At 39.9% G+C, this 14,179-nt stretch overlaps 1 protein-coding gene across 1 annotated transcript in view; it reads left to right on the top strand.

The window, feature by feature from the left end:
- Positions 1 to 14,179, top strand: part of SV2C (synaptic vesicle glycoprotein 2C) — a 119,928-nt gene that overhangs the window by 21,286 nt on the left and 84,463 nt on the right. Inside the window, exon 2 of the mRNA XM_077171924.1 lies at positions 12,307 to 13,010. Within this exon, the coding sequence (XP_077028039.1) occupies positions 12,431 to 13,010 (580 nt within the window). The 5' untranslated portion in view covers positions 12,307 to 12,430. The remainder of the gene's footprint in view (positions 1 to 12,306; positions 13,011 to 14,179) is intronic.

Consider the following 14,179-nt stretch of genomic DNA (forward strand, 5'->3'; position numbering starts at 1 on the left):
TTCATTGCTTATATATCCAGATGTAAGTGGGGAAGAATCAGGCCTGTGATCAAAAGCACTATAAGGAAAGAATTATTAGAGTTATTTGGTTTTGGTGATATGTTAAGGCTCTAAGGAGCAGTTAAAGGTAATATTTTTTGTTAAAGGCAGATGTCCTCAAGCATTTTACTGTCAGGCAAACATGTTCTTTTTTCTGAAAAAGGTTATGAAATATCAAGTAAAAACAAGCTAAAAGCAATTCCACTTGTTTTGTTCTAATTAGTTAAATAGTTTAATAGTTTTGTTCTAATTAGTTAAGTAGTTTAAGAAGAATTGGGCAGGTAGAGCATATGGTGCAGAAACAGTTATCTCTGCAGGTTTAATGAGAAAGAAAAATAGTAAAATGGGAGAAAGAAGATTGCAATGTACCATAAAGACCCTGTTTCTGCTGAGCTCAGGATCACTGATGTGTACTAGGTAAATGAATTCCCATGCTCATCTTGCATACGTCTGTTGTGTCTGCAGAGAGGATGCAGTGACAAGTGCTGGTACAGGACCAGTGGTGAAAATACCATCCAAGCAGGGAGAGTGTTGGGGACAGCCACTGGTGGTGGCACTGCTGCCTTGCAGTATTGTACACAGTTCTGTCTACTGCAGCTTGAGCTGGAAGAGTGCAGCCTAGGGATGTTGTTAGCGTTTAAAAAAACATAATCACATAAACGACTATATGCGGTGCTTTTTATTTAAGAGCTCTGGGAGTCGGGGTAGTTTCCACCCAAATCTGATTCTGACCATACATTTGAGGTGAATGTGTTTTATATTCTATCATTACATAACTTTCATGTTAATTATTAAACTTATATTGTTCTATTGTATACACAGATTTCAGCTACACATAGCCCCCTTTAAATTTCCAACATAGTTTCTCACTATTCTTCTTATGGTTATATAATAATTATATTTAATTACTAAACAATCACCACATCTAACAATTATATCTTTTATCATACTGCTTACTCAGGTGCAGTGATCTGAGAAAACACAAAGCCCAATATTTTCAAAGATTATTTTTAACATTTTCCAGGGCTCCGCTATCATTCTCCCCCCTTTGAAAGCATTTTCCCTTTACTATAGGTGTAAATGTTTTCACTTGACACAGTCCTTTATTCCTCAATTATATTTGGTGTTCTTCAAATCCAGGGTTGATGTGGATGCTATCACGAACTGGAGAACCAGAAGATGGTGGGCGTGGATCTCGAGTCAGTGCCTTTATTATTTTCTGCTTCCAGGATGTTTTCTTCTGTATCTCTCCCTTTAAGATGCTGTAAACTAACCAAATTGCTAAGAATACAATTAGTAAGATTATCACACTCTCAATGATAGATTTAATCCATGAACTCACATTCCACCCTAACCCTTTAAAGATTTTTTCCTAACCAGCTTGTGGTCAAGTCCTTTTGCTCTTCTTGTGCTTCATGATTTATTTGTTTCAACTGATTGATGTCATATTCTACATCTGCAGTTACATTTGTGATATGAACGCAGCAATGATCAACTTGTCTCTTTAAAAATCCACATACTCCATGCTCTTTCAGGAGTAACAAATCTAAGGCTAATCGATTTTGTAAAGTCATTTTTTTGGTGACTTGTAATTGTACGTTTAATTCTTTAAATCCTTCCCGGGTGACTCTTGCCTATCTATCTACCTGACCTGTAAGTTTGTACAGCATCTCCCTACTCTGATAGTTTGCTATAGGACCAAGTAATGACTCTAGGGCCCACCCAAATTTCACTCCACCAGTGGGTTCTTGCCAAGTGTCATCTGGATTTTCATTGTCTAGAACTTCTCGTCTTGCTCTTATCTGCAGAAGCTCATGTTTTCTGTTAAATGGGGACTTTTCCAAATTGAACATGAGGTTGGAAGGCCTAAAGTAATCTCCTTTACTTTCCCATCTACAGGCAGATGTGTTGTCCAGGTACCATCGCTTGCTGCCCATACAAATTGTCCTGGACCACGTACTGTACTCCTGATACATCCTACAACTGCTTTATAATTCACTCTGCCTTGTTTATGTTTGATCCCTCTGCAAGCACAACCAATTTGTAGGGCTATTGCCAGGGGTGGCATCTGTTTTATCTCTGCATCATCAGAAGTGCAGTCATAAGTTTTATTACATGCCCACCAACTTACTTTGTCTGCCCTTGGTCTGCTACTGGTGGCAGTGTTCATTATTGCTGGATCTGTTTCATTCTCGGGGCCTTCCCACTTAATGCACCAAGGGGTGTTTGCCATATATTGGAATCTTCAAAGAATACTCACAGACCACGCACTGTCCCAAGGCTCTGTCTGATCTTTCTGATCCTTGGCCTCACACTTCCATACCAGATTGGTTTCTGTAACATTTTCTATAATCTTTTTATAGTGTGGAAAATAGCATTGCCATTGTGTGATGCCTCCTGATTCTCCCATAGGAGTTCCTAGTATGCCATCACTTAGAATACAGTCTTTCTGGCCCACGGGTCTCATCCATGTTCCTATTTTCTCCCAAGTTTCCTTAATTACTTGTCTCAATTTGGGTACCTGTTTAAATGTAATTGTTTTGTTCTTTTGTATTTCAGGTAGTTTTGATGTTATGATTCCCCAATTTACTGGGTCTCCTGCTGCCTTTGGTATTGGCAGACAGGCGTTATTCTACTGGTGTTTTGCATTTTGGCAAAGTCTTTGACTAATCCAATCATTACATTCTCAGCCCGAACTGCATTAGAAACCTTTATCACCTGTGTTTCTGTTTGTACCTCTCTCTTCATTCTAGAATGAAGAGTAGTTAGTTGATCATTTTGCATTCCACGTCCCAAAGACATTAATGACCATAACGTTAGCACAATTACTGATAAAATTCTCAAAGTGATTAAACACATCTTATCTGCAGCCTTGTTGGTTCCACAGTTTACACAGTCCGTGATCTAGGATGGATTTTCTTCACTCGGGTGTAATGAATCCAGGGGTCCACGCCAGCTACTTTGACTGCTGTAAAGGTGGTCAGTAGCACTTGATGGGGTCCACTCCACTTTTCTTTCAGCGGTTCTTCGTTCCAGTTCTTGATGTACACCTTGTCTCCTGGATGTATGGTATGAACTGGGTTCTTTAGAGTTATTAGTGGTCTATTCCACACGAGGATGCTCCGGAGCCGAGCTAAAGTTTTCCTGAGAGACAGAACATAATTATACACTTCCTGCTTTCCTGTGACGGGTACATTAGGGTTAGGCTCAGGAGATTCATATGGTTTTCCATACAATATCTCATAAGGACTGACTGACATCCCACTCCTAGGCTTTATCCGAATCCTCAACAGTGCTATTGGCAAAGCCTGGGGCCACTGCAATTTGGCTTCTTGGCATATTTTACTGATTTGCCTTTTTAGTGTCTGATTCATCCTCTCTACCTGTCCACTTGACTGGGGCCTCCATGGTGTGTGGAGGTCCCAACTTATCCCCAGCAATCTACTTACCTCTCTTACTACTGTAGCTATAAAATGGGGCCCCCTATCTGATGATACCCCTAGGGGTACCCCGAACCTGGGAATAATCTCCTGTAGTAACCACTTAACTGTTTCCTTTGCTTGGTTTGTGTGACAGGGAAGGGCTTCTGGCCACCCAGAGAATGTGTCAACCCCCACCAACAGGTATTTGTATCCTCAAGTTCTTGGCAGTTCTACAAAATCTACCTGCCAATAATCTCCTGGCTCTATTCCTATCTGAATTCTTCCTAGCTGTGCTTGTCACCTAGCCACTGGGTTGTTTTTCAAGCAGATATCACATTTTGACACTACTGATTTTGCCATTGTTGACATCCGTACCAAAATTAAACTCTGCTTTAGCAATTTTACCAATGCCTCTGCTCCCCAGTGACATTCATTATGTTTAATTTGTAGAACTTCTCTCATTATCAGGGGAGGTACCACTATCTGTCTTGTGCAGGCACGTACCATCCCTCTGAATTCTTTTGTGCATTTAGCAAACGTGCCAGTCTCTCATCTTCTACTGAATATTTTGGTTCTGGAGGCAAATTGAATTGGGATTCATTAAGCTTTAAAGGTATCAATGCCATTGTTGTTTGCACCCTTCGAGCAACCTGTTGGGCTGCCCAGTCTGCTTTTCTATTTCCTTCACAGATTTTGGAGTTTCCTGATTGGTGTGCTTTACAGTGTATAATTGCCACTTGTTCAGGTTTTTGTACTGCTTTTATCAATTGCAGGACTGCATCCTGATGTTTAATGCGTGTATCTCGAGAAGATAGTAATCCTCTTTCTTTCCACAGTGCTCCGTGTACATGCACTTGTATCATGCACCACTCCAAAAGCATATTTTGAGTCAGTCCAGATATTTACCTTTTTCCCTTCACTTAATTCTAGTGCCCTGGTTAAAGCAACCAGTTCTGCCTTCTGGGCAGATGCATTTGGTGGTAATGCCTTTGCCTCCACTACTGTATTGACTGTTGTTACCACATATCGAGCGTATCTGGTTCCGTTTTCCATGAAGCTGCTCCCATCTGTAAATAGCTCCCATTCTGGCTGCTCTAGTGGGACGCCCTTCAGGTCTTCTCTTGCTGAATAGGTGTACTCTATTACCTTTACAAAGTCATGCTCTAATGGGCCTTCTTCAGTTGTGGTACCTAGGAACAAAGCTGGATTCAAAAGGTTAGTTGTTTTTAATGTGACATCATCCTGCTCAGTCAGGACTACCTGGAATTTCATCATCCTGCTTGGAGATAGCCAATGGCCCCCCTTCTGCTCTAAGACAGTGGTTACCAGGTGTGGTACATAGACATCTATGTGCCTTCCCATAGTAAGCTTCCTGGCTTCTTGTATCAGCATCACAGTGGCTGCAACTGCCCGCAGATATGGAGGCCACCTGGCACTTATGTTGTCAGGTTGTTTGGAAAAGTAGCCCACCGGCCTTTTCCAGCTTCCCAGACGTTGAGTCGGGACTCCTAGTGCTAGGCGCAGCCTTTCATGTACAAACAGCTGAAAATCTTTAGACAGATCAGGTAACCCTAATGCTGGAGCAGTTGTCAGTGCTTCCTTTAATTTTAGGAAGGCTTCGTTCAGTGGCTTGCCCCAGGTGAATGGCTGCGTCTTCTGAGCTTCACACAGGGCCTTCGCATTCAGTCCATAGTCCATGATCCACAGGTGACACCAGTGTGCCATCCTGAGGAAGACTCACAGCTCATGTAAATTCTGGGGCTCTGGAATAGCACAAATAGCTTGGATATGGTTAGTACCTAGTTTTCGTTGCCCTTGTGAAATTTCACATCCCAGGTAGATCACAGTCTGTTGGGCAATTTGTGCCTTTCCTCTGGATACTTTATAACCTCCCAATCCCAGTGAATTTCAAAGCTCAATGGTTACCTTTATACAAGTTGCCTTTTCTTCTGTAGCTATTAGTATATCATCAACATACTGCAACAACAGGTATTGGTCTCTTGGTACTTGCCCATTCTTGGTCCAAATTTCCAGTTCCTTTGCCAGTTGGTTTCCAAATAGGGTCGGCGAGTTCTTATATCGTGTCTAGGTGAGCTGGGTCTTTCTCCCATTCCCTGGGTTTTCCCACTCACAGGCAAACAGTTTCCTACTTTCTTTGTCAAGGGGTATGCAGAAAAAGGCATCTTTTAAATCAATTACAGTAAACCACTTATATTTCTCTTTTACGGATGTTAGCAATGTGTAAGGATTTGTTACCACTGAATAAATGTCCTTTGTTATCTTATTTATTACTCTCAAATCCTGCACTAATCTATATTCACCATTTGGCTTCTTTACTGGAAATATTGGTGTATTAAATTCTGATTCACATTCTTCTAAAATTCTGTATTTCAAGAATTTCTCAATAATCTTTACTATTCCTTGCCATGCTTCTGGTTTTATGGGATACTGTTTGACTTGTACGGCCCTCGCCCCTTCCTTTAATTCTACATGCACTGGTTGTGCCAATTTAGATTTCCCTGGTATATCTGTCTCCCATACAGAGGGAATCACTGCATCTTCTACCTCCATAGGGATAGAGGGAACAGGTTTTTCTTTGATCATTAATATCTGTCCCGTCTTTGATTCAGGTATTTTCATTATAAGCTCTCCATTTTCAAAGGTTATTACCACATCAAGTTTCTCTAGCAAATCTCTCCCTAAAAGCAGAATTGGACACTCAGGTACGTATAGGAATTCGTGTGTTATAACTTTGTTCCCAAAACACAAATCTAGGGGTTGCAAGAATGGCTGTTTTTCCTCTTTCCCTGTAGCGCCGACTACTGTTGTTTTCTTGTTCCCAATTTGTCCTTGCAAATCATTCAATACCAAGTAAGTAGCTCCTGTATCTATTAGAAATTTGACCTCTTTATGTCCTAATTGTATATTTATAACAGGTTCCTTAACTTGTTCTACCGGTTCTATGTCTAGTCAGCTGGTATACTCCCCCAAAACCATCCCCTTGGTAACCTGCTGGAACTGATTGCCCTGGTGAAACTGGTTATTCAAGTCTGGACATTGTCTTTTCCTGCTGAACTTCATATAGTTTAGACCAATTTATATTTTTGGGCACAGCATTCTGAAGTCCTATTTGGATCCACTCTTGCTATTTCTGTAGTCTCCCCATATCGCAAAATAAATTAGGGTCCCAATTTGGATCCTCAATTGGGAAATTCTCATCTAAATTCCCTGTTATGAGTCCGTTTCTGATGTCCTCTCTTACCCTTTCTTTGGCTGCCTTAAGTACCATCTCTTTCTCAGTAGAATCCATCAAAGTGTCTAATATTACTTCTATGTCATCCCAGTCAGGATTTTGAGTTTTTATAACCATTTTTACTACTCATGCCATTTTATCAGGATTTTCTCTGTAAGTTCCGGCTGATTGTTTCCAAATAACTAAATCTGCAGGAGAGAAAGGCACTTTTGCAAATACTGGCCCTTCCACTCCTACACCTTGTCGCAAGGGTGTAATTACAGTCCGTTTTTGTCTGCCTATGTCTTTTCTATCCGTAACTGGGGCAAGGTTAGACTGACTCCTGGTTCTGTGGGCTACCGGGGTTGTTAATTCTCTCTCTCTCCTTTCTACCACAGTTAGGTTTTGCTCATCTTCCGAAGAAGAGGGATCAGTTGACGATGGGAGAGGAGGATAAAGAGGGAAAGGTGTACTAGACGAGACAGGTTCAGGACTAGGTGGGGTGTTGAGCAGGGAGTGGGATAGGGACAGATGGAACAGGTGGGATAGGGTTAGGTTCTCTTGTTCAAATGGAGCTACCTGTAAATCAATATCTGTAATAATTTTCCCTACTTAGGCTTTCTTTTAACGCCAAGTGTTCTAAACAATGTTCCTCACAAACCCCACACTTATTGCTTGCAGATGTTTTTAACCATCATTAATCCACATTCATCCTGCCATTCTGGCTTTCCTGTAAATAGAAAAAGAAATCAACATACAGAACCTCATCCCATTTTCCTTCTTGTTTACAAAACGACATTAACTACGAAATAGTGTTATATTGCAAAGTACCCTATTTTTGCCATTTTTCACCATTCTCCAAGTCATATTCTGACCACCATGTATTACAATAATCAATCAACTTAGCTTTACGCAATTCTTCCCCAAAATTACCCCGTTTCCAATGTGCTAATAAGCACCCCAAAGGAGAACTTTGTGGGATAGAGGTGTTGCCGCCCAAAATCCCTTTAAGTTTCTCCATTCCAAATGTACCACAAATTGCCGAACCCGCAACGCTTTCGCGATTGTCTTACTAGGAATGGCGCCTAGGCTTGTACCAGCAGGAATTCCTTTAGCCCAACCAAGCGTAGCTTTCTCTGCGTCTCATTGGCAGGCACCCAAACCAAAGTAAAAAGCACCTTATCTTTCTCCCGGGGACGTTGCGAGCGGCAGAAGTGGTTGCGGCCGATCGAGCTCCCCGAGAATTCCTTGGTGCCGGCTGGAGCATGGTCGAGTCGCGAAACTCACTTCAGCAGCACCTGCAGGGTCCCATCCGGGGTCACCAAAATGTTAGCGTTCAGAAACACATAATCACATAAGTGATTATATGCGGTGCTTTTTATTTAAGAGCTCTGGGAGTCGGGGTAGTTTCCACCCAAATCTGATTCTGACCATACATTTGAGGTGAACGTGTTTTATACTCTATCATTACATAACTTTCATGTTAATTATTAAACTTATATTGTTCTATTGTATACACAGATTTCAGCTACACATAGCCCCCTTTAAATTTCCAACATAGTTTCTCACTATTCTTCTTATGGTTATATAATAATTATATTTAATTACTAAACAATCACCACATCTAACAATTATATCTTTTATCATACTGCTTACTCAGGTGCAGTGATCTGAGAAAACACAAAGCCCAATATTTTCAAAGATTATTTTTAACATTTTCCAGGGCTCCACTATCAATGTCACTAGAGACATGAGAGAAAGAAAATTTGCTTAAAATACTGAAACATAGCTTTTAATCTGCTAGCATTACCCAAAATGAATCTGCTTCACACCAGCTTTGATGCCAGCTCTTGTTTATTTTAAATAACTTAATACTTCTATAAATAAGTACCCTTTATTAAGGATTCTATTCTTTATTAGGTTATACTGAAGTAAATACTACCCTGGAAAAATAAACAGAAGGCTTTGCACATGAAGAGATGAGGAGGAAGTTTGCAGGTATCCTGGTGAATTCAAGCATAGGTTGTTTTATTTTCTTAATTACTGAGAACACTTGCAAGATGATAGCATCTTCTGTTTGTGAATTAACATACTTCAGGTGCCCCATTTAACCTGGGATATAAAATAATTTGACAAGGTGGTAAAATTGGAAGTAGTTATGATCTATGAAATGCACATTTGAGTGTGACTTCCAGATCTGTTCTGAAGACTTTATTATCCTATATACGTATAGTTAATACCACTTTTTGGAGTATCCAGTGAGTCTTCTTGCAGCCTATATTAAGCAAAGATCTGAGTCTTTGTGGAAGTGAGTTTTCTGACTTGTCATAGATTTATATCTTTATGGGATGTCACTGATTTAGTTTGTTATGTCCAATCTTTATTTCAGATGTATCACAATCTATACAGAATGCTAAGTGTAGTGAAATCTGTGAATGTACCAGTGGAAAAGAATAAATATTAGAGCAAAAGGATGCTTTGATTTTTATTTTGTGTGTGCATCTTTGAGTGTTTTTACAAACCGGTTTTTTTTTAAGGTGTTTCCTGAAGGAGTATTTCTGTTTCTGGCAGAAACACTAGTTTCCTGGGATTTTTTTTTGTTTTAGTTGAAGGAATTGAATAGGAATATGGTGTTTGCTTTAGTGAAAGTCAGTGAACGTGTTGGCTGAATTGGTTGGTACAAAGAAGAGTGTATAGCTAGACTATCATCTCTGCTTTTGCTGCTTTATGCTACTCAGGTAGTCATTAATCCTTACTCTTTCAGACTTTCCAGTTACTTACTTGTAGTAATCAGTCCAACATAATTGAAAGGGTGGGAAGCTATCATGCATGGGCTGTAAATTATTCCTCTTTGTACTTATCACCTTAAGGCACGGATTTCAATTCATTGAGAAAGCAAAGCTGTTTTAAAAAACAGTGTTCAGATTAAGCATTTTGCTTGGAAACTTCAGCAAGATAGAGAGACATTTCTGATTTCTGCCCAGACAGAAATTTTGCTCTGTCTGTCTGCATGTTTTTGGATGACAGGGTTATCATAATTTTAGTGAGTATGAGCAGGTGAAATTCCTTGTTGATGTACCTGGTTTATCACAAACTGCAGAGTAAGTTCAGTTACTTTTGCAAATTTTAATTTTTTTGAGTCTGTTGAACCCATGGGGTAGGTGTACTACAGAAGGGTAAGGCATGGTTTTACCAGTGTTGGCTCTTAGACTCTTTGTTCATTTGGTATTGCTAAACTGCTGCTTTCTTCAAGATATATGTATACATACATACACACACACACACACACAGACACACATATCTATACATACATATATATATATGTATATATATATATGTGTACACACACACACACACACACACACACATATGCACCCTTTAGTAATGGGGAATTTGACAACTGAAAAACCTTGCTGGACAAACAAAAAGAAACAAATATCAGTCTAAGAATGAGAGGAATTCAGAATTTAGGTTAAATGGGTTGCATGGACACTGTAAAATTATCTAAAATCTAGGAATACACTGTACTCATTAGCACTCAGAAAAGTACCTGTTAGGATTTCTTGGAGTTCTTGAAAGTATTTGTAGAAGGCTTCAGCAGATCCATGGATGTTTTGATGCATGTTCAGTAACAGCTAGTAGATACTTCTAGCTAGAAAGATAACTTCTACTGAGCACCTTGAAAACTCTAATTAGAGAAAAAGCTCTAATTAGAGAAACTGCCTTGGCATAAAAGATTCACCAGGATGACCTACTTAAAAGGATCATCTTGCACCTAAAGTCAGGCTACAGTTTGCAGTCATAAATATTACATCAGGACCTTTTTAAGACTGCATTTCTCTTCCAGTAAATGCTTCAGTTCCCATTAATAGTTGAGTAGTGCCATCACATCTGATTTCTTTGAGAAACAGTCAAAGTATATGAAATTAATCCAGAGGAAGATACTAAAAGACTTTTTTTACTATAGGTGAATTTCTATTATTACAAAGCTAGGGAAATATCTTTTCTCTTCTAAAGTCATGTCAATGTGATTGTAGGCTTCATTTTCTTGTATCAGAAATACATCACATCCTTAGTTTATTTAATGCAGTCTGTAGTTTTTTCCTGTCCTTCAAAACACTATCAGCCCTAAAACTCATGTCTGGAGTATACTTCTGGAGACAGTTTATGCAATAGAATGAATAAAGGACAACTTCTTAAAGCTATTCCTTGGTCTTCTCCCATAAAGATCTGAGGGCAGTTCACACTGCTTTAGAAAGGGTAATAAGATTAGCTTCAGAAATTTCCACCTATTTTTACTCCTGCATCATATCTCACTGCCTCCTTAGTTGCATTACTGCAGTTTTTCTGAGGTAATGCTGGAAAATAGATCATTAAAATGATCATGGTTAAAAAGAACCTTTTCCCCAAGCTGGAAGCAGGCCATATTTTCTTAGAAGCACTGCTAAAAACCTTGCTTGCTTTCTCCCAGGGGGGAGGCTTCTACAATCTGTTGCAGTGTCCAGATTCACTTATGTGCACACGTGCACACACACACACTTTGGACACGTGAGTAATGGTGCAATTTTGTAATTGATTTTAGCTGTGCTAACTACAGACTGTTGCCAAAAAATGATTCTGCATTTCTTCCTTCTGTATGCTTGCATGCTGCTGTCATTTCTTTCTCCCGCTCCTAGTGATAGTGCAGATGTGTGTTGAGCAAATGTCTTGTAGATATGCCTGAAAACCGCACAGAGAAGGGAATGGTTAGTCTTAAGTCTAATAAGCAAACTGCTCTTGACTCATTGTGTCTGCAATAGGGGCTGCACAAGATTGAAAGACACAGCAGGGGAGCAGGGAGGAGAACTGGGGAAAATGTCTTGGTGCTTTCATGCAGCTTGGTTATTGGGAGCTCATGCTGGACTAACACTGGGAGATGCATTAGCTGATAATACACGGTTGCTCCACTCTGTCCCTACTGTGGGTATAGATAGCGAAGAAAGGAATGTGTCTGTCCATGACTTAGGTATTGGGAATCTCCAAAGTGTGAAAGTGCTGCCACTTCTGCCCACATAGCTCCCCACACTGAATTTTTTAGGGTGGGATTTCATATTGCTAAGACTCGGTGTCAATGCCCTGTAAATGCACTGGCCAAATTCAGTCAGCTTTGAGACACTGGTACAGATTGGAGGAATACTAACTTTCTACAGGATTTGTGTTAAATAGAAGGCTAGAGAGATATTTCATGGTAGCTCACTGAGAGAAAGGTTAGTGTTTGTAGCCCTTTCCTACAAAACAGGGAGTTCAAATGAGAAAGGATATTGCAGACAGAGTCAATCTGATGTATGATGCATGGAATTGCTTGGTTTCTTTCAGAATAAAACCTGCTATCCAAGACTAGACAGTAAAAAATTGAATTCTGGAGATTCTCTGATAGTGATATTAAATTTATCTTTTGCATATTTTCCTTGTAACCTGTGGTATTTGTATCTCTGAAGAAAATGCAGGCTTTTATATTCGAAGCCCTCTATTCTGACGTTCAGTGCTTAAATAAAGATTGGGATGACTCTGTATCAGTGTGAAGAGGCATCTAAAAATAGCAAAGTATAAACTTTTTTCTCTTGTATTTTACAGGTTGAATATTACAGCTTCACTTGTACCTGGGCTTTTTCCACTGATGTCCAACACCCAGTAGACATTCCAAACAATATTTGGCAGGTACTTTTGCAGCCTAACAGCAGTCCTTCTTTGACACAGGATGGAGGACACCTACAAAGACAGGACTTTGCTAGTGAAAGGGGCCAAAGATATTGCTAAAGAGGTGAAGAGGCAAGCAGTGAAAAAAGTTAATAAAGCAGTTGACAAAGCCCAGGATGGCTACACACAGAGGTCCTACAGTCGATTCCAGGATGAGGAAGATGATGATGATTACTATGGCCAAGGAGGAAGTTATGGTGCAGAAGCTAATGATGACGAAGGATCAAGTGAAGCAACCGAAGGACATGATGAAGATGATGAAATTTATGAAGGGGAGTATCAGGGAATCCCCAACATGGGGCAGGGTAAGGATGACATGGTGGCCTTAGGTCAGTCCATGCGTGATGAATACAAGGATCGTCATGAACTGGAAACAGAGAGGAAAGCTGATGAAGAAGAGTTGGCACAGCAATATGAATTGATAATACAAGAATGTGGCCATGGTCGTTTCCAGTGGGCCCTCTTCTTTGTGCTAGGAATGGCCCTAATGGCTGATGGGGTTGAAGTGTTTGTGGTTGGATTTGTGTTGCCCAGTGCTGAAACAGATATGTGTATACCCAATTCTGGATCAGGATGGCTTGGTAAGTAAAGTTCTTCATTCTATCTTTTTGCTATTAAAATATTTGCTTATAGTAAGACTAAATATATATTTGTCGACAGAGAAGCTTTTATAAAAAGAGGTTTGTCTTGAATATAAATACAATTATTTAAATTAAAATTAATTATATGTATTAAGAATTTAATTAATGTTGTAGTTTTATTTTTAGATTATTGTTTTCTTAGTCAGTCAGTAAATAAATCCCTAAAGAGAAAGACCACACTGGAAAACTTAATAAGGAGAGGGACAAGTTTTGTTCTTGTATACAAGAGTAGATGTCCAAATGAGCTAATCTAAAAAAAGTAAAACCACAAAACCAGCCCACAGATGGAGAATTGGAGTCTTGTTGAAATTATAAAGATGTAATAAAGAGCAGATGATACAGCTGTATGGCAACGTTTTCACACATGAACCTTTGAAATGGTGAGGTGAAATTAAATCTAGAAAATGAAAAAATTCCAGAGAAAATGCTATCTATTCCAGCCTTTCACTCTTTTTGTTTTTAGTCCTTTTATGCCAATGACTGCTCTCCAGCCATCCAAAGAGAATGCTGTTTCCTTAGGGTCAGAGTGACAGAAGAATGAACAAGAGCCTGAGGTGTGCTTTTTGTGTCCGTTCTGCGGATGGCGATAGGCTGTGTCCCACCCCCTTGCCTGCTCCCTCCTGTGGTGTGGAAAACAGGCAGTCTGGGCCAGTTTTGTGTGGCTTGGTAAGAGCAGCAGTGCTGCAAATCAGGTCCATGCTGTCTTCCCTGGACATGCCTGGGCACAGAAGGTAAAACAAGGCTCTCATGGGGCAGGGCTGGAGAAAAGTTGTAGAAATGGTTCCCCAAGGAAAAGGGGAGATAGGAGCCTAGGCAATTGGGACAAAGCAGGAAATGAAATGTATATGTGTGAATAAGTTACTTGGGCCTGAAGACTGGAAAAAAGGAGGATTTACAAGACATTTAAAAGCCTTTGTTTTGTAGCAGATGTCTGCTTGCACCCTCCATCTTTGCAGCAGATGTTTATGTTGCAACAGATTTCATTTTAGCCTTGCTCAGTTTCCTGACATATTGATACCAGCACTGAGGGTCTGTAGGTTTCAATACTGTGGACTGCAGTCTCCCACAGTTACATCTCTAAGTCTCCCTCCAGGTGACAGGAGCATAAG

Source organism: Agelaius phoeniceus, chromosome Z (genome assembly GCF_051311805.1).
Source record: "Agelaius phoeniceus isolate bAgePho1 chromosome Z, bAgePho1.hap1, whole genome shotgun sequence".
Classification (NCBI taxonomy): domain Eukaryota; kingdom Metazoa; phylum Chordata; class Aves; order Passeriformes; family Icteridae; genus Agelaius; species Agelaius phoeniceus.